We start from the raw sequence: 26,059 nt of genomic DNA, 5'->3' as shown, positions 1-26,059 counted from the left end.
GAGACTGCAAGGACCTGCAAAAGGAGACAAAGCTGGGGCATCGCTTTTATGGGATTGGGATGGGGTGGAGACTTGTGAGTGGACATCGTGGTGGGAGAGAGCTGGAGGACTTTTGTCACACACAGGAAAGAAAGGCAGAAAGTTTGTTGTTTGGGGTCCAGAAGAGGAGCGTGGGAGTGAGTGTAGGAGAGATGAGCTGTTGTGTCAGGGGCCAGTGCCATGATGGAAGGGTGCCACACAGAACTGGGCAGAGCCCCATACGAGTGGACCTCATCGTAAAGGAGGCCCAGTTCTCATTCCTTTAGCACACTATGTTCTACATTTTTAAAGAATAGATTTCATGAGAAATTCATTTTGGGAAGAGAGAGTACGTGGCCTTTGTTTCTTCTATTAACCTGTATGCTCCTTCAGTAACTTTGGTCCCGATGAACAGAGGGCAAAACTCTCTGCTCAGAGCATCATGAAAGCAGAGCATTAAGTTTGAAAGGGGACAGTTGACCCCTGTTTATTGTCCTTGGTTTCCTAGGGACTGTTTACTTCACTGGATGAAACTTCGCATCGTGTCACAGGATCACCAGATGGGATTGAAGGAGGCCCCGCGAAGAGGAAATGGGAGACTTCAACCCACTTTCTCCTCCTGCCACAGAGTAATTTCTTCAACTCTCATCAAGAAAAGTATTTCAAGATATGTCAACGGCACAGGCAGATTTCCCAGGCAGAGTTATAGGGTGAGGGGAAATGGGAAGAGGCTTCTGTTTAAGGAGGTGAAGGGTCCCAGTACTGAGGAAGAGGATTAGACTGGCCCAGTTATGTGTTAATTGAGGTGAGCTAGAATCTGTTTGATCTCTATTTCTGTTCTGGTTTTTACAAGATGACTCCTCAAGGAATCCTTATGGCTGGAGAGGCAATGCAGTCTCCATGAGACGATTGTTTCTTCTTGGGACAGTCTCAGTCTTGTGGAGCTTTGCCAGTCACTGGAGCATTCCTGAGGCAGTTGTATGACTCCATATACCTCTTATCTTGATGTCTTCATGAAATGGAACAGGACAAGTTATGTAAATTTAGGACTAATCAACCTTGTTTTGCCAAGTTTTAGAAGGACAGTCCTTAAGTGACTAGTGCTTTTCTGTGCAGAACTGAATATGGATCTGATTCAAAGGAAGGTCAAGATTTGTTTTGCTTTTATTCACCCATGATTCATCTGTAGGCCCAAGCGAGAAGTCATTGCCTTTTTTTTTCTTTTTCTTAGCAAAAACAGCTTTAAAGTCCTTGACTGCATCAGGGGAAACACAAATCATGCTTTTAATGAATAACAAGCGAAGGGCCTGGAGTTTGTTTGTTTTCTGTTCTTAAGCTGGTCTCTGACTGTGCCAACAATGTAATCTGATCTTGAATGATGGCTTCCCTCTCTTTGTGATCCATTCTAATTCAACAGTTTAGTTCTTTCATCTGTTTTCTGGTCACTGATCATGCCCCTCATTTCTTTATAATGGTGGAGTGATGTGATGTCTTTCCTTTCCGTGGTGAAAGTCACAGCCTACACCCTTAAAACAATTCCAAACTAACAAGAGAAAAACATAACATATTTATTTAATCAAAGTTTGAGTTGACCAGGAAAGATGCAGAAATGAAAGGCTGAGGGCTTGGAGAAAGCTATTTTCATACTTACATTTGATGATGAAAGGGCAGTCCTGGAGAAATAGGACAAGACCAAAAAATAATATCCAGTGATAACAGATCAAGCAGGGAAACCTTACAGTGTTTTCCTGCTCAGGCTCATCATGGGTTTTCTGTGTAGCATCTTCCCCATCAGTGTATAGATCAAGAGGGCCTTATGTCCTTAGCAGCTTACAAAGGACATCAGAAAGCTTGTTTATGGTCATCTCCTACCCAGAAAGGTAAGCAAAGGTTAGGGTGATATCTCTGCTATCCATGGCCCATCTTAGGGAAGAGGAATTCACGTTCTATGATTGTCCTCTGTGTAGAAAGACAGTTGGGAGTCAGGGTAGGAGAAAGTCAGAGAGGGCCATTGTTCCCAAGGCTACTTCTGAGGTCTCCCAGGCTCCTTTGGTTGATTATATTCAGCACACCCAGATGTCTTACTATAGGACATCATTTTCTGAGCATCACCAATAGATAATTTATTCCTACTGCTTTTTTTTGGGTGTTTGGGCTCAGAAAACTACCAAATATGGTACTTTTACACGCTCAATATTTTATAATATGGACTCAGAGACTGCTTTTACTAAAAGCACTAATACTTGGACCTAAAAATGCCCATTGGGTAACTAAAAATGGAGAAAAGCTTGACATCTCTGCCTCCATTGTATGCCTATCTTCATTACTTAACTTAAACTCTGAGTCAGATTCATGCTTGGTTCAGCATGCAGACACGTTAACCATCCAAAGAGTATTTGCCTAAAACTTGGCAACACAAGGCTGATTTCCCCTATTTCTAGCTAACCTCTTCATCCAAGATGGAAGGCACTGAGAAACAGATATTTTCAAGAATCCAGGAATGGTAAGAATTGCAGGCAGATCTCACTTTGATGAGACCTTCCCAAGTAGAGCAGTTTTATGATGGGGACCGGGGATGCCCCCTAACCAAGCAGGAAAAATCGTTTCATAATGGTAACTAGATTGCCTTCTCCAGGAATAACAGGTTTTCTAATTTCTCTGTAACTAGAAAGACCTCACCACCAAACCCAAGATGATAATCAACAAGATTACACTTCGGCTAACACTGCTGAACTATGAATGCCTCTTGCCTCCTGACCCAAATTTTCCTCTAGATGAGTCTCAGGTCACTGTAAGTACCCCTGAAAGCAGGGCTGTTTCTAGTATAGAAATGCTGAACAAATTCCTTTCCTGCCTTTCACCATCACTTTTGTTGTTCTCTTTGATTTTGGAGGAGAATGGCAGATCTGCCATATTGGGATTCCCCAATGCCATGTTCCCTGACCTTGGATTCTAGCAGTATCTTCAATGACGGGAGGACCAGGTCTCTCTGCCCTTCCACCCCCATGTCTCTCATTCCTCTTTACTGCCTGAATAGCAGAAAAAGGCTACTTCTGAGGGTCTTTTATCTGGCTGAAGGAAGTTCCTTGGGAATAAATGCCATTGTCATGAGTCTCTTCCCTTAAATCTCACACAGCCCAGGAGCCGAACTGCATACACAATGGTACCACCTAGCATTCATTCCTCCGAGGAGACTTTCTCTGCAGTCTTTACTTGCATACAATACAGTCTCTGCTCATTATGCATTTTCTCTTCTGACATGCATCATCATCTCCTCACAAGAGGCTCTAAGTCCCTATTTCTTTTTGCAACTCAAAATGCTATTTAAGCTGCAACCATTGGGCTCTTGCTTGGGTCTCCTGTTTTCTGAGGCTCTTGTACTTGTATGTGTCAATATGTGTGGCCTTTCCTCATGTGGATCTGCTAATTGTCTGTTAATTTCCTAGATTCAAATTCAAATTGCCCAATATTCAGAAAGTAGAAGGAAAATTCCTCTCACTCCATAGAGAATTGAAATGAGCAGTTTAAAAAAGGAAAGTGATTCCAGTAATTTAGAGAGCAGCATTTAAGGTTTATCCAGAGATTCACACCCCAGTCTTAAGGTGAGGAGTAGAAAGCCTGGCAAACTCATGAACAGACTTCTGAAGTCTCATGCAACTTGCTTTTTAAAAAGAAATAGATTTGGGGTTTAGAATAGAGTCCACATACAAGGAAATCAGTAGTGAATATCTTAAATTTGTTTCGTAATTGAGAATTTGGTGTGAAAAAGAGAAGAAATTGAGCCTGCATTTGGCTGAAGATAAACACTAACATATTATCAATGGCCTTGGGAGGTAAAAATAACTTTTCTTCTATTATTATAAACTCTTGGCTGAGATTATAATAAAAGATTGGTTGACAAGAGAAAGCAAACACAAATTGCCATCCAAAGAGTTTGCTTAGAATTCAGGGTTAAATATATTTCACTTACATAAGAAAAGGAAGGGTGTGGAGTTATGGCAAGACTACCAAGAAAAATATGTAAACCAGGGTAGAGTTTATTAGCGGATTTAATTTATTGCCTTCTCCATTGATAGAATTATCTCATGATTTATAGTCCTCCCCTTTCTGGTACCAAGAGGGAGACACATACAAATGGAGATTTCCTTATAAATGTAAATTTTCCTTATGAAAGGGTAACTTCTACTCTGTTTTTGGAACTTTTCTGTGTCTGCTGTTTCTCAAAATAATCAGCTCAAAATAATCTTTCTGCAAAAGAGGCATATTTGGAGTAGTGTATTCTGGTCTCCTACAGTCATATTTTGGGGAAGCATATTCTGATCTCCTAGAATAGTAACATTTTAAGGCAATCCAACCCCAATTACAGGATTAAAGTTATTTCAATCTTCAGCAAGTTTTCAAATTTTGCAAATTTGTTTTTGTTTCTTGTTTTTTCCATTCTTCTCCTTTTGATATTGGACAGTCTTTTGCTTCATTCATACTTTTTCAAGAGGATAGTTTTTGAACACAGGGTTTTGCTATGTTGCCTAACTTGGCCTCAAACTCATGGCAATTCTCTGACCTCAACCTTCCACGTCCTGAGATTACAGGCATGAACCATCATGCTGACCCATGTTCTAATGGTTCCCTCTTTAGGTAGCCACATAATGTCCCATATACCTATTTCCCCATAGACTTCAAATTTTCTTTATTTAAAAGGTACTGTCACCTAGGATCAGGAGTATTTCCCCTTTATCAGATTAGTTGTAAAAAAAATATATATAGGAGAAAAAGAAATATTTTGTTAAAGCAACAACACACTGTAAGTCCTATGATGGCTGCTTACATTGCCATTCTAAGAATTTTAAATTCAGTTTAAGATAAGATGTTCCAAAAAAGCTGTTTGTCTACCACAGAAATGCCAAAGAAATGCATTTTATTAGACAAATTCAAACTGATCCTAAGGTTGTCTGAAGCTCCATGTGGTAAGAAGATAAAGAAGGATAGCAAGAAGGCAGGGACCATCATAATTTTAAGAAAAATTGCAGATTGAGGACACAGAATTTCCCTCAATGGATGTTCTTGGACAGAATTCAGACCAATATATTGTGAATAAAGTTCCTAGAGCCTTACCTTTAAGCAGGACTGTGTAGAGTACATTACATGTAACATGCAGTTGAATTACATGTAACTATTTATTTTATGACACTAATTTTCTTTTCTTATAAGGTTTTAGATAAACTGCAGCAGCATATAAAATGACAGGTTTTTTTGTTTGTTTGTTTGTTTGGTTTTTTTTGTACCAGGGATGGAACTCATGACCTCATGCTTGCCAGGCAGGCACTCATACCACTGATCTCAATCCCCAGCCTGACAGGGTCCATTAAAAAAATTCAGACCTCAGAAATACCTTTTTTTGGATGAATTACTACCCCAATTTCTCCTTCTCCCTGACTTCAAGCCCTTTAAAAAGCCTTGTCTATATAGGAGTCACTTAGTGAAACTCTGACCTTCAGTGCCTCAGGATGAGGCTCTATTTGAAGATGGTGATGAAATAAAAGAAAACCATTCAAGTGCACTCCAACCCACTGTGACAGGTATCACGAAATGAAGAGCAACCCAGACACGGGGAGAGATGCCAGCAGCTCAAGCACAGGGGGACACCATACGGGGACAACTGTCATATGAGGCAACCGTCTGCAAGCTCAGGTAGGAATTCTCTCAAGAACCCAAACCTGGCCACACCTGCAGCTTGGAGGAACAGCCCAAAGAGCTAAAAAGGCATTTCTGGGTGAGCAACCCACCTGCGGTGCTGCTCATCACAGGCCTCCCAAACAGTTTGCCTCTTGTATATCACCTCCGTTTTCGCTCCAACTTGCTCATTCAGGAGTGGCCTTCCCTTCTCTCCCCAAAGGCACATGCCCATGGCACACCCTTGGTGCCTTTGGTGATTCTCTTTTCCTTAAATTCAACTCGACTTCCCCTAGAATATCAAGTCTTTCTGGGTTTTCTCCTACTCCCCCGTCAAGGCTCTCTCAGTCTTTCTGTCATGTTTCTTTTTCCTCCTGAGCTCTCACGCAACCTCTAACCTGGGACTCCGTGCTCACCTTTCTCTGGGTCCTTACCCACAGCCCTAGCCTGTTAGGACCTGACACCCAGCTCGTACACTTACTGCCAGTGAGTGTCTCATTCCCCACACAGTAGCCTAAAGAATTTCTGCCTGTTCTGTTCACAGCTATGTCACCAGCATCTTGATCAGTCCCCAGCTCATCAGTGGGATGGCTTGGGTGTTGCCCTCTGAAGGTTTCTGTGTTGGACCCTTGGTGCTCAGGACAGCTATACTGGGAGGGGGTACCGATAGGAGTCAGCTAGAGACACCCTCACCCAGTGCCCAAGCTCCTCAGGCTTCCTGGTTTGAAATGCCATCCTTCCTTCACCTGTGCTCTCTTGCAAAGTGATCCAGCCAAGAGGGTTTTCAGAGAGCTGACCCAGCCGGCACCATAGCTTGCATCACCCAATGGTGAGCTCAGTGAACCCCTTTCTACCTGCCTCACACATTTAATTATAGCCCTGAAAAGGTACTGGAACACTAGGTGGGCTCAGTACATGTTTTTCAAATGAATAAACTATATAAACTCCATCAGCATGCTTAGGAAATGGTCTCTTGTTTGGTGTAAGTCCTCTTTTCTTCATTAAGCCTCCTCCAATGCCTCTTATCCAAAGCAGAGAAGGCTTATTTCAGAAGCTTTATTGAGTTTCAGGACAGTCTAATGGTCAAGACAGTTGATTCCATACCTAGATGCTGTACCTTCTCTGGCTGTGATATCCTGGGTACGTTCCTTAACTTTTCCAGGCAAATTGTCTCAAATTTGAGAAAAATTCTAATGATTATCCCTCCCCCCCACGTTACCGAGAAGTTTCAGTGGAAAAATGCATGTGAAGTCCTTTAAAAATTGCCTCACGCCCTGCAAGCACTCAGTGTCTCTTTCATCAGAAATACGATCAGAATTTCTCTAGCAGAGCTGGGACAAATCTCATAAATACAAGAAGCTTGACTCCTTTAGTGTTTACCAATTGCTGGTGCCATAATCCACACAACAAAGCCACTCAGAAATGTCCCTTTGTAACCAAGAAATAACCACCTAACTAGCTTCAGAGGACAAGGGAGGCTTAGGAGCCCTCAGAATTAACCAGAAGCTTTGGGTGGAAGAAAATCTGTGCTCACATTTCCCCTGTTCTGATCTTCATATGACATCCAAACTGCCTTTATAATAATGGGCAGGAAGATGAAAGACAACCTAGGATCCTTTTCAAATTTAAGAGAAGGAAGTAAGTCAAATCATTTTTTGATATAAAATTTCAGTACAAAACAAATAACTAGGACACATTACATAGGAATGGTGACGGAGTCTATATTTGATTCTACAGAGTAGCACAATGATGTTGAATGGAAGGGGGTTGCTTCAGACTTGTCCTATGAAAAGAATTGTAAAGAATTCTTCATAAGGCTGCGTTCCTTCCTGCTTGCAGCAGGAAGCAAAGAGGTTTAATTCACAAGGCGATGAACTGGAGAGCTTGAAGTAGTAGATCCTAAGGGGAAAGACTTTGACATTAAACACATAAGACAAGAAAACCCAAACACAAGTTCTTGACATATGCAGGAAGTCTACATTTTGCAGAAGGCTTTAAAAGAAGCAAATCTTCTTAGCAACTCTGATAATAAATACCTTTTGAAAATGTATATTACATATTAGGATAAGGAAAGGCAGTGCATTTTGAAAACTTTGAAAGAATTGTAAGTAAACACATAAAGAAGTGTAAGGTGGGGAACAGTTGGAATAGTAAGTGGTGTGGTCCATTGGTGTATAACTTAGGAACACATTCTCTGGGTATTTCTATTTTCAAGATAGTATTTAGATAATTTCAGAATTACTAGACTTGAGAATTTATATAGCATAAAATATAAAAGCCAGGGTTTGAATCTGGGCCAGTTAGATGTAAATTCCAGCTCTCTTTTTGTTTATGTTTATGTTTATGTTTACATTTTGTAGTGCTAGATTTTAAACATAGGGGTTCACTCCTGCTGTATGGATCTGCTAAGCTAAGTCTCCAGTGCTTTGCACATTTGATTTTGAGCCAGGCTCTTCAAAGCTGCCCAGGCTGGGACTGTAGGGGTGATAACACTGCCTTCCTCACAAGAAGGCTGTGAAGATTTAATGAAATTATGCACACAGAGTATTCTGCCCAGCACTTGCCATCTTGTCAGTGTTTGCTAAGTGGAAGCGACAGCACTGATACTGACCACAGCAATGAAAAAGGGCCAAGAAGGGGTGATTTAGGAAGAAAGAATTTTACTTCAGAAAATGAACAGAATAGATTCAAATTCAGGTGAATAAATACATCTCAGTTCCTAGACTATACTGAGGGGTAAGGAGACCATTGCAGCCTCACAAGGAAGATGTGAGGGGCACTGGACACCCATGCTTAGCTTGAAGGGACACTTGGAGCTGGGCAGAGGAAATGAATTTACTTTCTTGTCGCCACACTTTGGATGTCACTCACCTGAGCATGCTCTGTCCTCAGCTGCTGGCTAGCTGTCATCAGAAGAGCAGTGATGAACTTGGAGAACTCTGACAAGCCTTACTCTGTAACTTTAGAATGCTGTGTTGTTCATTCACTGAGGTGAATCCAGAAAACTGTTCCTCTTGAATGGTCGGTGATTGAAATAATATAAACATACTTTTAAAAAATCCTTCGGGTCTTAAGAGTTGGTGCTCCTCTTGCAGGGGTGTTACAGGGGTATTCAGGTCTTATTGTAGAAAGGACACACAGATATATCAGAAGAAGATTCTTGCTGTGCTTGGATCTGAATTTCCCCAATGCATGTTTGAAGATCATCCATGAAAAAGCTGGGTAAGGTGATCATCTTTCCTTAACTGTTTATCCAAGTCATTTGAATGGTTGATTATTTTTGTCTGTGCTACCATCATCCACATTGGTAAAATATTTTCCTGCTGATCCTCTCAAGCTCTAAAGCAAGGCTTTGTATTTCATAATACACTTTGACTCCTGAGGTGATTATATTTTGTGCTGGCTCATGGCATAAACTTCTCAGGCCCCCTGCGGAGCTGTCATTGTTGCATAGCTGACTCTTTGTATCATGTACAATGACTGAATGTCTTTTCTCCTGGCTTCCCACTGGTTATCAGATTGCAGAAAAAGAATGGAAGAAAAGAGGATACAGCTCATGCAGGATTAGGGTCTCTAATGATGTTAGGGGTTACCTGCTCTGTAAGAGAGCATCTGTTGTGTTAAATGATTGGATCACTCACGTAGGTCATGTTAGGCAAGTCACCTCCACTGCCAACTGGAGCTCTGGAAAACTTTCTTTCTGATCCCTGACTTCCTCTAATTTTTGGCCATAAGAAATCTATACCCTGAGAAATTAGATGTCAGAATGATCATTAATCTCAGTGGATTGTTCCCCCCAACCCTCACTGAAGTGCTGTCCTATTGTGAGAAAAAATAGAATTTTTAAGAAACAATCCAATGCTGGTCTATTATTTTGAAGAAAAGACACAATATTTCCCTCCTTCTCTAAAAAGAACTGTAGCTATTTATTTCTTTTAAAATGGAAGAAAATTGATGCATTGAGACATTATTTGGGAAGAATATAGGATATGGAAAGTGGATTTCTAGTGTATGAATACTCAGCCTATCAAAAGATTCAGAACTAAGCCTTGGTTAATCAATTTGCTTGTTTTCAAAACTTCTCTGAATCTATTATTACATAAAACAATCAATGTGTTTCTTCCTGAGGTGTTTGCCAGCATTCGTTGCTCACACAGCCTCCCACACACACACCTGTCCTGCAGAAAGGGAGCTCGGCCTCCTCACTGCCTCTCTTCTCTGTGCTCAGCTGGGTGGGACTTAGAGCTTTGTTTTTAAAACTATCTTACCTGAATCTCTGCTGTGGGCTTTTAATACTAATGGATTTTGCTGCTAGATCTTAAACACTTGTCACCTAAACAGTGAGGTAAAGGAAGCTGGCATGCAGATGTGGTATCTAGTGAGGAAAACTGAGGCAAGCCACTGCAATTGTCCTGGAACTGGCTGCAGAGAGAATGCAGTGCAATTCTCATGGCCAAAGTAGGTCACTAAAAAGAAAACAGCATTAGGCTGAAAAGCATTCTGGTTGGTGGGGAAGTTTTGGTTACCTTTCCATCCTCTGGAACAATCATGTATCACTGGAAAGTGTCAGCCTGTCTTTCTTCACATCCCATTGCCCGTGGCTTAGAGGCATTGATCTGGCTTGTAGCTGATCCATTTCGCTTGGCTTATGGCAGGAAAGGCTGAAGGAATGGCTGACAATGGCAAGAACTGTTCAGCTTTCTTAAAAACGGACCTGTAGGGTTCTGGCTCCCTCAGATATCTTTGGCAATGTGCAGATCAGTTGCAGGATGAGGGGTGCCCAGCTAATCTCCCGGAGCAGTTTCACCAATAGTGCCAAGATCCCATGGCTAGAATTGTTCTCACATCTAGCTTGTCACCAAGAGTTACCCAGAGGCAGGAGGCACATGTGCTCTGATGACAGCTGTGGTAGAACAGAAGGGAGCCAGTGTGTGCAAGTTTCAGAGCAGCTGTTGTAGCTCAGGAGAGAGAAGGCCAAAATTGAAGATCAGGGACTTTGGAGAAAATCATCCTCAGTGAGAGAGGTTCCTTAACTTCCATGGGCCTCATGGAGTCAGATTCCTGTGCCAAGTCTCTGCCTCACTGGTGTTCCTGCCCTGTAGGAGAGCATTCGCTGAATGCCTAACTGTGTACCACACACTATTACTTCCTTGTTCACTTTCGAACAGTGGTGAGAACCCATTGTCCGCTCTTGCAGAGATGAGTGTTAAAGACTTCCTGTTTCACAGAGGAAGAAAATGAGGCAGAAGGGATTAAATAATTTGTCCCCAGTTACATGGCTAATGCATAGTATTAGGATTCAAACCGCTATACAACCAATTTCTGAGTTTTTAACTATAGTACTCAGTGGCTTCATTTCTTCTCTACTTTTTACAATTTTTTTTCTGGAAAATTCTCAGATTTGAATATTCAACTACTTGCCTAGAGCAGGATTCAGCCTGGAGCATGTTCATGAATGGACTTTTCTGGACTAGTGGGTCATAAAGGCCAAGATATCCTCTGGGCACAGTACTAATTGCTTGATCAAGGATTCCAATGCAGAGTGCTATGGCAGGTGGACAACTGCAAAACTGGAATTAAAAATTAACTTTGGGCAAACAAATACCATCAGTGCTTTGACACACTGATTGAACTCAAATTACTTCTAAGCATAATATCTAATGAAACATGGAGGCACAGAGGTATTATCTGTTCATTTCTAATGTGGGTTGGTTGCTGGATGTGTGATACGTTGGAGGTGTGTGCTTGATTCTATGACTACATTTAAACTATTCTATTCCATACTGCAACCTATTTTAAATTACTAATATTTAAGGGAGATTAGGCTAGTGCTAATGTCATCTACTCCTGCTGTGTTGTCCCCATTAAGATATGCAGAACTGTTCTGGTTTAAACTGATAAATCAATGCTGAGAAGAAGGTAAGGAAGACAGGTTGAATGCATTTTACTGGCTAAGAGTAGATGAATTTGTGAAGTCAGTCTGCAGCCATGAATTCCAGCCTTCTACTGAGGCTGCAGAAAGTCAAATCCGATTGCCGAGGCAAGTGGAAACTTAGACCTTTTAAATTAAAAACAAAACAAAACAAAATGCACAAAACTTGCATTGTTCTAATTTTCTGGGAAGCATTCTGTTTTAGGTTTACTCAGAGCAAGGCAGAAGTTTGAGGCAAGTGGAAACTTAGACCTTTTAAATTAAAAACAAAACAAAACAAAATGCACAAAACTTGCATTGTTCTAATTTTCTGGGAAGCATTCTGTTTTAGGTTTACTCAGAGCAAGGCAGAAGTTTGAGGCAAGTGGAAACTTAGACCTTTTAAATTAAAAACAAAACAAAACAAAATGCACAAAACTTGCATTGTTCTAATTTTCTGGGAAGCATTCTGTTTTAGGTTTACTCAGAGCAAGGCAGAAGTTTGAGATATGGTCCCCACCAGGAGAAGCAATAGTCGAGGGAGGGGAAGGTCATAGTAAGGGGAGTGTGTAAGACACAGGCGGTTCCAGAAAGCTCAGTACAGAGGTACGTGGTAGAATTTACCTCCCACCAAAGTGAGAACTCACAGTCATGAGTCCATTTTTCAGAGATCCTCTGAAAAACATACACATGTGTATAATTTTTCCCCCTTCATACCTTGGAGTCAGAGAGTCAGGATCTGAGTTATGCTGTCTAAGTGAACTTTCTGTGCCTCTATGCTTTTAGTTTTTTTAAGGAAACCAGTTGTTAAAATAATTGCTATTATATTAAATGTGAAGAATAAAATGACTCCTTTGTATTGCTCAGGGCAAAGCTTGGCACATGAAAGAGAGTCAGTAAACAATGTAATGACAGAGATTCTTGTTTACCTAATATGCCTTCTCTACTGGAAAAAAAAGACACCAAGTGAATTGCAAGACAAGGTGTCTAGGTCAGGCTCACTTTCTGGGTTCCTTCTAATGCGGGCAGGGGAGACAATCACATGGCGAAGTTCTGCTTCTTTTCAGTAGGTAGCAATTTCCTGGAAGTTTCTAGAAAAGTTGTCATTTTCTTATTAAAAGAGGGCATCCCTTCTTCGTTTTTTCTTCCTTGGATGTGGGACCAGTGTTAGGAGCCAAAGCCACCATTTGTGACCAAAGCAACAAGCCAAAGGAAATTTCAAGGAAATTACAGAAATATCAGCCAAAAGAAGATGAAACTTCTAACCCAATGCTAGCAGATACAGATTTCTTCTTATGTAAGAAAAATGCCCCTTTTAACAACAACAACAAAAAAGGAGAACTGTGCAAGAAAATGTTTTACCATTTGCAGCTAAAAGCATTTTTACTAAAACTATTTATCATTTTTAAAAATGTAGATTCAGTTATTATCTTCATTTATTCTTTGAGAAAAAGGTCCATAGAATAGATATTTAGTCCTATATATTCAGCTGAGACTTAAAATCTCTTGGGGTGTAATAATAAAAATGAACTTTAATATTAGAAACAGGTAATAATACAGTTATAAGTAGTGAATTATAATGATATAATCCTTATAACAATTCCATGTAAGGGTTACTGTAATCATTTCCATTTTACAGATGAGGAAACTCAGGCATAGAGAGATGAGCAACTTCCATAAAGTCACAGAGTTAGAATTCAGATCCATTATCTTTCTGAACACCAAGCTCATGTCTCCAGTAACCAACTAATCCTTTCTGCCTTTTTGCAGTTCAACAATGATTTTTCTCTGTCTTCTAGGTCTTGCCCATGCTCCTCCTTGTGGCTGGAATAGTTTTCTCCCCAGTTTTGATTCCTGGCTAAATCTTACTGAAGTTCTCATACCTCAATGTAAGTACATTATTCTTAGAAACCTTGCATGACCACCTCTCTTCTCTGTGTGACTCATTTCCTCTGAGCTAGCTTTCATCCACTCCTTCCTGTTTTACTTATTTTCTATCTAGTTGACCCATCTGAGGATTGTTTTCCTAGCCATTCAGTCTCTTCTGGGTCCACTGCCAACCACTGGCCTACCATACCCAGTCAGTGGGTATCAGTGGACCAGTCTTTTGTGTTTGTTAGGATCCTTGAGGCTGCCTTGAGCATGAGTAACACAAGCAAGTTTGGGAGGTGAAGGGTGGTGCTTTGCATTCCAGGACTCTAGGCAGGACCTGCAATTTGGTTCACCATGTTCCAGGGAAGTCGTGTTGGTTTTTGAAGCATTTACTGTAATTGGCCCTAGAGAGCTACTTAGTTTATGGCAGAAAGAAAGAAAGAAAGAAAGAAAGAAAGAAAGAAAGAAAGAAAGAAAGAAAGAAAGAAAGAAAGAGAGGGAAAGAAAAGAGAGAGAGAAAGAAGAAAGACAAAGAAAGAAGGAAAGAAAGAAAAAGAAAAAGAAAATTCTCTGAAAGGTAGCATTGTGAGTCTGTAAGCCAAGCCTAGACATGTGGTGGGAGTGGAAGAAACGCAGAATTATGAAAAAGAATCCCTCCCACGAATGTCTAAAAATGATGTTTCTAGCAGCTTTAGGTACCACAGTTGTGCAGGCAGAAAAGTATTTGATTAACTCCCTGGCATTATCTCTTAGGTGTGGGTGTCTTGGAAATCTGCATGCACAACATTTCCTTCAGATGAGCTACTGGGTATTGTTCTACATGCAACACATGTGGCCCTTCAGCTCCCTATGAATGGCTGAAGTCAGACTCTGAAAAAATTTGTCCTTCTCAAGGTCAGGATAGCTGTGCTGAGGCCACTTTGTGCTTGGCATTTAAGAACCAGATAATGACATTTAAGGTTGACTTGAAATGAAATTTCTGAATGTCCCAGAACGAGGAATACACCTCACCTCACGCTTCATTCCCTGTGCTGTTTCCTCCTGCAGGTTTCCTGATAGCTCTTTCTCATCTGTGGTTTTCCTTCAGTGCTGAGTACACAGTGAGTCAGACTCGGTTCGTTTAAGTGGCATGGCCAGTTAGAGTGCCATGCAGAAGCTGCAAAATCATAGGGTAGCATCTCCACAAACTATGATGCAGACGCACTGCTGGAGTTAACCCATCTCTGTCCTGCCATGCTCCTTTCCTGTGCTTGGATGAGAAGCAATCTTTTAGTTATTCTTAAGGCCAAATTAAAAAAAAAAAACTTTCATCTGGAGTATAAAAATAAGAAATGCTGGCAACAGAAAATCTGAATTTCCAATGTGGCTTGATATTCTTATTACCTCGATGTATCAGTGATTCTGTTTTCTCTATCTGGGTTAGTAGTAACAATATTAGCCCTTTTTAGATCATAGGAATGCCCAGTTAGGCTTATTTTTATGTCACATTTTGGTCAAGTGGTAATGGGTATAAGGGCTAATTTTTTGATAACACATTCCAATCTGTGTATTGGTTAGTAGATATTATGCTTAAACTGAGAGATTGGATTGGTAACCACTTTTTTATATAGGTCCAAATAAATATTTTAGGCTTTGCATGCCATATGGCCTCTGTTAAAAATGCTTGAGTCTACTATTTTATTTCAAAAGCAAAGACAACAAATAAATAAATGGGAGTGTTTGAGTTCAAGAGCCAACATTTTCCCCCAGTACCGGGAAACTGAAGCCAGTGATTTTGCACTGAGATATGTCTCCAGCCCTTTGTATCTAGAGACAGTGTCTCACCACATTGCTAAGCTGCCCAGGCTGGGCTAGAATTATGCTGCTTCTTCCTCAGTTTCCCAGAGCACTGGTAGTAGAGGCATGTGCCACTACACCCAGTAGAAGCAACTGTCTTTGTGAAAACATGTTGCTGTGCCCAATGGCTGGGACACGGTTTGTTGATCTCTGCACTGACCAGTGTCTTTAGCAAAAGGTTGCACATTTCCACTGTGCATTTCCCAAAGCAAGTGCAGAGACTGACAGCTACCACATGTTTGTATTTTTACAGTCTTGGACTGAACACAGCAAATGTGCAGAAATACAACAGCAGCAGCGGGTGCTTTAAGGCTGTGATGCCCTGTGGTTACCAGTACACGCTGCACTGGATTCCAGTTTTGCTGTCTGTGAGCCGTACGATACGGGGCAGAGGGCTATCTTGGTTGTGTTTCAACTTCTTAATCATCTGAGTGAAGGTAGCAATGTCAGCCCCAGACATAAACGGTTTTTCCACAGATGCTTGGAATAAATGCAATTATTATTATTATCTTCCTTCTACATACTGGGTCTCACCTTAGTTATAAATATTAATAAGCGAACATGTATGAAACTTACAATGCTTAATATGTAATAATATTTACTGAATAATTATTATACATAGTACCGTATTACAAATAAAGGAAGTTACAAATAATCAAATCCTTCTGCCAAAGCTTTCCAGTGAATAACAACAGAAATGGAGCTTTCGAATTCCAGAGATTATTCTATGCTCACTAAAACGGAGCAAAGTTGTGTCGGAACTCCTTAAAAAGGCACAAAGTGAAACTTAAATAGAAATACGTTTAATTAAAAGTGGTGGTATGTAGATTAACATATATTTCCTCTTACAATACCTATTGGTGACGCATATATATTTTACAGGGAACTCAGGAAGCAGCTTTGCCCTGGGAGTAGAGTACAGACTTAAGAACCATTAGGGGTAAGATGCATATTCCATCCTTCCTGAAATAAGCCTGTTGCTCTAGATGTTCATGATTTATTCCATGTTGACTCCATCATCTTGAACTGAGTTGAGTGGAGACACTGGCGGGCCTCTGTGCGTGTGTGTCTCCGAAGGTGATCTGGTGCAACCCGATCGCCTCTCTCTCCCCCTCTGTGCCCCACTGTCTCACCTGCTCTCCCTTTGGAATTTCACTGAGGGAACCAGGAGAAATTTCTCAGTTTGCAGTGTAGCACAGGATCTCAGTGTAGCACTGGGATATGAGGAAGTGCAGTGCAGGCCAAACAAACCACTGGGAAAGAGGAGGACATCAGGGAAGCAGAGCGTCTACACAGGCAGAAAGAGCAGTGTGGATCCTGGTTCAGCGCAGTGGGTTGGCTGCCTTCACGTCCTGTTCTTGGTTCCTCTGAGAACCTGCAGGGCAGCTTTGCATGACCACAGGCCCCAGGATGACCAAATCAGCCCTGTGGGCCTCTGTTCTTTGCAGCTGCTGTGGTTCAAAAAGTGATGTCCCAGAAGCAATGTCAATGGAGCAGACACATGAAATGTTGTGTCCTGACACTTCACATGTAGGAATGGGGAGAGAAGAAAACACTCACACCTCCAAGTTTTCTTCTGTTTATTACTTTAAGGGTAAAACGAATCAAAGCCTTATTAAACGTAACTTGCTCTTTAGGACTAACTGGCAGCCAGCATCAGTTCCTGGACAAAGCTCTGTAATGCCATCACTTTGGTTTTCCTCTCAAGCAGTACTGTACGTGATTTTCTGCCTCGTTTCATTTTTATCATGACACTAAATATTATTGCATATTATGAGTACCCAACTAATAATTTGCTAGTAAGGAGTGGATACTTCGAATGCTGTCTTTGTTCTTCTTGGCATTTCTGTAGGCTCATTTTGAGTGTTGTGATCCATTCACCAGCTGCTGAAGTTGAACCTGAGTCCTTAAAGTTTACTTTGTCCACCTCCTGAATTTCTTGCTTTCCTTAAGTTGATTAACTCTGCCTGCTTTTCCCTACTCTCCAGCTTGCTTCCCACCCTTCCCTTTCCTATTCCTCATACCCAAAGCTCTCACTATCACTTTCATGGTAGCAGGATTCCAGGGGAGCACAAGTGATTCCAGGGGATCACAGGTGATTGCTTCCTACAAATAGTACAGGGAGAGTCCATCACTGGCTTATGGACTCTCCTGATGTTTATTATGTGATTGTCACTCATTCAGGAAAACAAAACAAAGCAAAGCAAAACTTCCTTTTCATATAAGACAAACATAACCCCTGACCTGTTAAGCTGTAAGTGTTTGACATGTAACAGTCCCAAAACCTCATGGAATGAAGTCGCAAACCAAAGGAAGAATTTAGGAGAGTTTCACCTGACATAAGGAGAGAAGAAGAACAGCTCCTGGATGTCCGGGAGGGGTCCCAAGTGGGGTGACAGCCGAGGTCCTGGGGCAGGGCTGGTTTATACAGGAAAGTCCCACCATGAGTACAGTGTGGGTAAAGCTAATGACCCACAGGATTCCAAGTGCAGCCGCTGGGCTAATATTGAAGAAAGGCGTTTTGGGAAGGAATGGGTCCCGATGCTCCAGTCACTCACCTGGGCCACTGATGTCATCGGAACTTACTGGACCTGGTGGTGCTAATGACAACACAGTCTCAGGTTATTGTTCAGCCTTGAGGGAGGCATGGAGGGCTGGCCCTGCATCTCCACCTGGAGGCCTGGTCTTCTTCAAATCCACCTCTAGGCGCAATTCTGCTGTCTTTAGTTTTTGCTGACCTCCATGAGAGCCCCGTCCCTCTCTGACTGTATGTTAATTTTGTCTAATTTAGGTTCCTGTCATATTTTCATCCCGATCTAGATGGATGTGCTACTCAGTGACACCAGTCGGATGGTCACCATTTTACAACTCGGCAAATAAAATAGATATAATACATTTTATTGGTGTTTTCCTCAAAGGAGTAATGGACCAGAATGAAAGTCAGCAGGAAGTGCTGAGTGTTTTTTTTTTTTAAGATTTTGCTTTGTTGTCTAGGAGATCTTGAAATCCTGGACTCAAAGGATTTACTCAAGTAGTAGGAGTTCAGAGGCATGTCACAATGCCTGGTTCAGGAAAGGTCAATGGTGGGAAACTGGTAAAAATTATGTGGTGGCAGCAGACTCAGGAGATAGTGTTAGATAGCAGGTTGGATGGCATTAATTTCTGGTTTCACACTCTTTTAGTTTCAAATACAGTATGATCAAATCCAAAATAATAAGCAAAAACCTGCAAACACCCTTCCAGCTAAGTGCTCCAGCGTGATGCTCTAGAGGTTACATAAGTTATCAGTGTTACCCCAAGTGAATTTGTGAGTGTCCTGAGGATACCAATCTTGATCCTCAAAAGATGGACAGACAGTGAAGCAATGGTTATGCTCAAATGTGCTAAATTCTATGACAAAACCATGGGGCAAAGCTCTGGGAAAGGCTTTGGAGAGGTGGTGACACTTGGAGAGTCACAAAGATAATAGAATTTGAAAAAGAACAGAAAGGAAAGGTATTGCAGGCAGAACGCATAACTGCAGCAAAGAAGTGCTGTTGGGAAAGGAGAGAGCGATCCTGAGGAGGATGCCAGGAAGCTTTGGAGACAGTTGCCTGGTAACCACCCAGCACAGTTGGTCTCTGTAGCTGAATCATTCAAATACTCTTGGCAGCCCAATCTCCTCCACCCCCATGAAGTTGGGCATTTTGTCTAAATCTGGACTGTAAGTTATTTCAGGGCTACCTTCTTAAGTCAGGGGTAAATTCTGATTCCTATCCAGGGGGACTCTGGACTCTCAGGCCCAAGCTCAAGCAGGCTGCCAGGGTGACGAGTAGAACTGACTTTGTGGGTACTGTTTTATGGGTACTACTGAGCTCTAGAAGAAGAAATGAGACTCAGAAATGAGGGGGAAAAGGCTCAGAGGAGGGAGTGAATAAGCACTTTCACATACTAAAAAAAAAAAAAAGAAAAGAAAAAGCTAAAAAGAAAGCCAACCCACAGGACTCTTTTCCAGCCTTGGCAGTGGAGGTAGAGCTGCACCAGTACCCCTTGTGTTTTCTTTATGATACGTCTCCTCCCTTTGTGAACAAATTGGTAAAATGTCAAGAGCTTTTCTGGAGATATCCAGCCCCCACGAACTTACAGTAGGTGTTGTACTTTGCAGCAGTGACGGTGTCTATTTGATTCTAGCCAAAACAGATTTGCCTGCGGTGAGAGGCAGGGGCGGAGATTCAGACCATGATTCATGAGGGTGGCCAGAAAAAGTGGGTAGTCCGAGAGATGGATGTCTCAGGTTAGTGTGTGCCTTGTGCGCACCCTCAAGCCTGGGGTGTGTGGGGGCGGCCTTCGCTCACCCCCCTCCCAATTTGCTCGTCACTTCTCTCTACCTCTTTCTCTCTCCACCCCCACAAACACATGCACACATTGGGGAGGGAGGCTATTTCCAGCTTGCTCACAAAGACAGAAATCACACCCAGGCACACAAAAGTTAGGGTAGGAGACTGCCAAGGGAGCAGACCACAGTTCTGAGCAAGTGAGTTGAAAGGAGGACCCTCCAGGAAAAAGGAGACCTACAGGTGACCTCGGGCTCTTCCCAAGTGATTGACTTGTGTTACTTCAGTGATTAAAAATCTGCTGAACTGTGATCATTAGAAGCAGCTGTGTGGGAATTTCTAAAAGAATGAGAGTGCCTCCATCTCATGAAACTCTTTCCCTATCATCTGTGTGAAGGTTTAATGTGTGCTTCTTTCACTCTGTGGGAGAAACACACTACCCTGCTAATGCCTGTGGGTCTGGGCATGTGCTATTTTTTTATTCATATATTAGGGAAGAAGTGAGTCACATTTGATTAAGAGACTGACACCACCTACTCATGCAAATTGTGTGTGTGGCCTTTGAAAATGAAGGCAACTGCCATGGCACAGCAAAGGTCCTTTCTCCTTGGAGGTCCTATAGACCTCAGAGCTGCTGGGTCTATAGCTGACACTACAGAGAAGGAGAGTATTTGTGTGTTTGAGGTGTGTGTGTGAGCATGTGCACGTGTGTATTAGAACTCTGGTTCATCGTGGATGTCCAAACTATTATGTTTATGCGATCTTTATTGATTCCATGAAGGAACTGCTGGAATGGCAAATCAGGTTGTCAGGCACAAATTACTGTCATACACTAATGGCTATTTATTATTTGTTTTGTGCGTGGCCATATTTTCTCCATATCCCACAAGTTGATATTTATAATCTCTTCAATAATAATCACAAGGGGGTTGAGTGAGTAAACTCAGCTTAAAGCTACTTATCTCTAAAAAAATGCTCATAGCTTTCTGAATCTGACTTTAGAATTGCACCATGAAGCCCACCATTGTTTAAAAATATTCCTATGTAATATAAGGCAGTAAGATAGAATATTTTATTCATAATGTGTCACCAAGACAGAGATTTAAAATATTTCAAAATCTGTGCTACTCCAGTTAGCACATAACTTTATATTTTCACAAATTGTTCTGTTTCTTTTCTAAAGATCAATCCTTGATCACAGGTTAATTTTTGTTTTTATGTAAAAATTTTAGTGTATCCTCGTCTGGGCTTAACACAAGGTAAGAAATTCAATGATAGCAAGGAAAGTAACAGATAGTCTGCAGTTTCCTACAGAGTTACAGTTTTCACAATGGTTGGATTTTGAAGTTAGCACACCTGGGGATTATTTCTTACCCTTTCCCTAGCATCGAAATGTCCTTCTAACACACCCCTCTATTTTCTGACTGCCAGGAATTTGCAGGGACTGAGCTCGCATAGGTGTAGGCAGGGACCTGACTGTCTTCGGTTCGTCAATGAACTACAGCTTCCTGGCTACATTGAGATCACATGACCCAAACAAACTAATTAAGATGCAATTCCTGGGTTCTGCTTTGGGCTGTAAGAGAAGTCAATTTCCTTTTCCTATAGCTTCAGGAGCCTTCTAAGGTCCAGGAAGAAATGGATTTCTTAGGAATTCGCCCAACACTGAAAATGCAGAGCTGCAAAGTGTAAGAAGGATTCACATCTTAGGAACCTTGCTGGAGTTCCAGGTTGTCCCTAACCCAAGACTAGTGGATTCAGTTTTTAGAAGACCAAAGCAACCAATTTTTCTCTTATCATTGAGAGGGAATGTTGTGTGTTGAAATGTACAACAGATGAGGCGAATGGTACTGACTTAAGGCCATGTCAGGAAAAATATGCTGCATTAAACTTTTTGATGACACTTGGTGTGGTTAGAGGCTCAAAATGTGGAAGGCGAATGGGAAATCAGCTCACTGCAGGAAACAGCTCGATCTCTGTGCTCGCTGTGGGACATTTGGTTATTGAGACAATGTCAGGTAATACCACAGACACTATTTAAAATCCTCTCTCTCCTTCTGTCTTTCCAATTAAATATATTAGATGTAATAGGAATATACAACAAATGTTTCAATGAAAAATTTACAATAGTAAAAGACACATCGCCATTACTTCCCCTCACAATAAGCCCCTCCTTTCCAACACACTTATTCCAGCCTCCCTGTCTGCATGTGGTGTGGTCAGAAGTGTAAGTGCTGCTGCTGCCGCCGTTGCTGCCGTCAACCAAAAGACAGGCTCCTGCCACACTGCAGTGTGTCCTTGAACCTTGCAACTTCTCATTCTTCCCCAAAGCAAAAGTAATCTTGAAAGATAAGTGGTTTGAGTCAATCCAGGACATCTAGACAGCCATGACCAAACAGCTAAGGACACTCAGGAAAGAGGATGTGCAGAACTGCTTCAGAGCGGGGTGAGAACCATGGGAGAAGTGTGGTGAGGCTAAGGGGAGCATCTTGAGGGGGCGATAATGGCAATGTCTTTTACTGTACTATTCATTTTAACAACAACAACAACAACAACCAAAAACCCCTAAACATTCACCTATTTTTGAATCACATCTCATATTTGTTGTCATATAACAAAACGAAAATATCTACGGTGTTATCTAACTTGGTCTTCACAAAGTCATTTTAAAGAGGAAGCTAGTGCTTCAAGCTTCTATGTGTGAAGATGGTGAAACTCAGGGGAATTTAGTTCTTTCTTCAGCATCATGTAGAACATAGCTGAAGGCAGGGTATATAGCCAGGCTGATCAGACACAATGTACAAGATACAGGAAAGCAACACATTATTTGCAATCGATTGGGAAGTTTACTGAACTTCGATTTAAGGAAAGCTATTAATATGGTAGCAAATCGCCACCACTCAGGAATCAATGAGCCTCTTTCATAACGTGTTATTTAGAATCTGGGGCCCATCCCCTCACTGTCTGAGTTTTCACAATGTTCTAGTTTTTGAATCTTAGGTAACTCTAAATAGCAGAGTGCTTGGAAGTCATGTGAAAGTGTGACCCTCAGTATAGCTGAAAACCAATGATTTCCTATAATGTGTGGAAGCCACTCAATGCAGTATGGCAGACAATAGTTAACGGCATTATTGAAGGATATTACAATTGCTTACTGAAAGAAAAGCACTAAAAACAAAAGTCACTTCATCTTTAACACAGAAACAATGCAACTGGTCCCCCTCCTGTTTGGAAGAGCTGCAGATAAAATGGGACAACAGATATAGCTGAGGCCTCTGGGGACAGAATGTGTTGGGTACAGGACTGCGCCTGCTCTTCTGAGTGCAGGAGGAGCCAGCTCTGCTCTTTCCACAGGGTCTCCTGGCAAATTCTCTTTCTGCACTTTCCCTTTTGATTCCACAGAAAGAAGAAACTAGTATTTACCAAGCACCTGCCTTGTCAGTCTCCTTCAGGTGGTGGTATTATTTACCTCCATCACTTCAATTATTTACCTCCTCTTTCCTGGGAGTTTTCCATTGTGCAGAGACAAACATTTGAAAACTTGAAGAATGTCTGCCGAAGTGAATGTGACATGTTAGGAAATCCAGGTCTCCAGATTCTCAAATCCGGAGCAGGTTCACTACACTACACTTGCTAGCGGGTCTCGTTGTCAGCCATGACACCAACACTGCCCTTTACAGCTTTCCTCAGACTTAAACTGTGATAGTTTACAAGATTCCTAATTGGTCTGTATTTTTAGTTAAAGAAATTAGTTCTCATGGCTTTCATTGGACTCACTGAGCTAGACTGAGAATGTGTCCTTCTTTTCCCCTGGTATTATTGCGTACACTTCAATGCCTAACTACTAAGTGGTAATGTGAATTCGGGGTGGTAAAAAGAGGGTGAAATGAAAGCATTGGAAGTAGCATGGCGTCAGGGGAGTGTTATTTTCCCTGAATGACCTTTGACATTTACCTAACAGCTTTGGAACTCCACATTTTTCTTATCTGTAAATGAGGATAATGATCTCTCCAAAGATGGTTCTAATAAAGAAGTAGTGTGTGGAATGCATAGCTTTCTTTCAGTCTTCCATTCCCACTTTCTTTTATTGGTTAAGTTTGGTAGATAGACAGGAATCAAGTAGTCAGTAGGAAAACACTCACCTAATTGCTTGCAGCCAATACTTCTACCCTCAGTCCTCATCCCAGTGTAGGATCCTATGTCCTGTAAGGGTTTTCCAGAGCCTATTATCTTCAGTTCCTTCTAGTAATTCTGAGTCTTGCATTAGAATAGTTAATGGAATTGATAACAACTTCCTGGAGTTAGACTCTGACCTTAGTTCTCAAGGGTAAAAGTAAAAGAAAAAACCCAGTTGTAGGGCCTTTTGACTGATTCACAGGGGCTTCCCCTGCACACACCAGGTTGAGAGTTCTGAGTTTGGGCCCCAAGCGTTGTTTAGAGTGATGATAACCATAGACCTCTCTGAGAAACAGGTAGAGAAGTTCCTCTTCCTCGTGGAGAAGACTACCGAGTCTTTCCTTAAGTCCTTATAGCTGTGCTTCTTGAAGGGTGTCTCAGAATCACCAGCGTCAGTTCTATGAGTGTCCTTCTGGTGAACACAGCTGTCTAGGCCTGACCTTGGATCAGAATTCTTGTTTCAAAAGCCGCCATAATTCATATGTCACAAGAACTCCGGGAGATGCTTTTGCTGTCTGATGTTAGAAAATGGTCACCCAGGAGATGGTCCCAGCGAATCCTCTGCAGACAGCCTGGAGAGGGAGGGACAAACCAGAGGTTCTCAGACATAATTTTCTTCTCTTTACAAAATGGGTTTTGACTGGTTGAGGATTGAAACTGTACTTGTTTCTCAGGTGCACTTGATCTAGACCCAGTCACCTATGTTCTCCTTCTTGAGCTCCTCCATAACCTGAAGCACACCGAGCTCATGAACAGCAGCACTAAGCTCACTTCAGACTCAGCGCAGAGCAGAATACACTTTTTTACTCTTTCCTTGCAACCAAAATCTGATTTAATTAGAATAGACCATATTTAGGATGGAGGTAAAAATCATAGGTATTCTTAGAATTCCTTCATTTTGTATAATTTTAATAAAAGCCTGTGGACTTGAGTTTAGGTGACATTTGAGTGAATCCAGGGAAGCGGATGGAATAGCACTTGTTTTATAAGTCAGAAGGGAAACTGCTCGGCAAAGTGCCCAATTCAATGCCCTGGTTTTTGACAGGCTATCTGGGAAAATGTCATACTGCAATGCCAGGGAAATTGCCAATCTCCAGGAAAAGAAAGCTTTTTTTTTTTTCTTATACTTAGGAGGTTTAGTGCACACTGGGATGTAAAGACTTGAAAGAACTTGGATCTTCTGTGAAAATGCTGGAGCTGTACAACACCTCCCATACCCACATCTGTCAAACACAGTTTTTGTTGAAAATTGCTTTAATATAGACTTTAATCATAACTTCTGCTGAGACCTGGCCAGATAAGTGGGACCTGAAAATAAAGTAACAACTGCATGTTGAGAAATTTTTCTTCATTTTTGTTTTAAATATATCCTGATTAAAATAAATTCAGCTAATTGATGAACTGAATAAATTTGGCAGACCTCTGAAAACACTGGGAAGCAAAAAATATTCTTTCTACACAAGTACATATTCAACTTGTAGTCTTTAGGATTCTGTGGTGTATTGCAGTTAGGTGTTTGGTAGCCAATGTTATGAGTAATGAGGGAAGAAAAGAGGAAGAAAAAAATTTCTTTATATTTTCTTCCGTTGTTTTAAGGCAATGATTGTTTATAGAATGTTGGGCCACAAACTAGATTTTATTTTAAGGGAGTAATAACCCACTGAAGGTAGAGTGTCTGGCTCCACATGCATCTGGGGCTTGGGTTATAATTTCCTGTAAAAGGTTGAGGGCTCAAGAAGTGTATTAAGGGCAACAGGTCCATAGGATGCTGACGTGATCACCAGGGGCTATCTGGGAAAATGTCACACTGCAATGCCTGTATTATTTTAGTCCTTTTGGTTTGCTCGTTTCTGTCATCACCATGCCAGGGTTCTTTCTAAATTGTAAAGAACAGTTCTTTCTAAAAGAAGAGAAAGCAAGAGACAGTATTTGGATTCAGGAAATTTTACCATACTCCTTAAAATGTATCCTAGGTCCTTCCTCATCTGACTGTTCCCCTGCTCTTCCAGCTCACTGTTCATTAACTCACCACCTGACACCAAATATCCCCCCATTAGGTGATACCTTCTCAAAAGAGTTAAAATCATCACACCACAGTGATATATGCATGTCCACGTTGATAGCAGCACAATTTATAATAGCCAAATATTGGAAATCATCCATAATCCCATCAAAAGATGAATGGAAGAATTGATGTCTTTCTATCTAATCCACACCAATTAATCCTGGAAGCCCTTAATACACAGGCAACCCCACTCAGCTG

General features: G+C 41.4%; 1 protein-coding gene across 5 annotated transcripts in view; it reads left to right on the top strand.

Annotated features, from left to right (window-relative positions):
• The window catches only part of LOC134478152 (uncharacterized), a 157,108-nt gene extending 138,906 nt beyond the window's left edge, over window positions 1–18,202 (top strand). For 2 of the 5 annotated variants that reach the window (XM_063258513.1, XM_063258526.1), the window contains exons 2-8: window positions 527–647; window positions 2,687–2,809; window positions 5,595–5,706; window positions 13,399–13,488; window positions 14,519–14,571; window positions 16,190–16,247; window positions 18,099–18,202. In XM_063258513.1, the coding sequence (XP_063114583.1) occupies window positions 527–647; window positions 2,687–2,809; window positions 5,595–5,706; window positions 13,399–13,488; window positions 14,519–14,571; window positions 16,190–16,222 (532 nt within the window). In that variant the 3' untranslated portion in view covers window positions 16,223–16,247; window positions 18,099–18,202. Of the gene's footprint in view, window positions 1–526; window positions 729–2,686; window positions 2,810–5,594; window positions 5,707–13,398; window positions 13,489–14,518; window positions 15,968–16,189; window positions 16,248–18,098 lie in introns of those variants that run through there. The other 3 variants (XM_063258511.1, XM_063258521.1, XR_010050635.1) reach the window with 2 other exon arrangements.
• The last annotated feature ends 7,857 nt before the right edge of the window (window positions 18,203–26,059 follow it).

Source organism: Cavia porcellus, unplaced genomic scaffold, assembly GCF_034190915.1.
Source record: "Cavia porcellus strain 051 isolate PalLab524CR breed Dunkin Hartley unplaced genomic scaffold, mCavPor4.1 scaffold_1, whole genome shotgun sequence".
Taxonomy (NCBI): domain Eukaryota; kingdom Metazoa; phylum Chordata; class Mammalia; order Rodentia; family Caviidae; genus Cavia; species Cavia porcellus.
The sequence above is the reverse complement of the archived record's forward strand: the minus strand, read 5'-3'. Positions and strand labels throughout refer to the sequence as shown.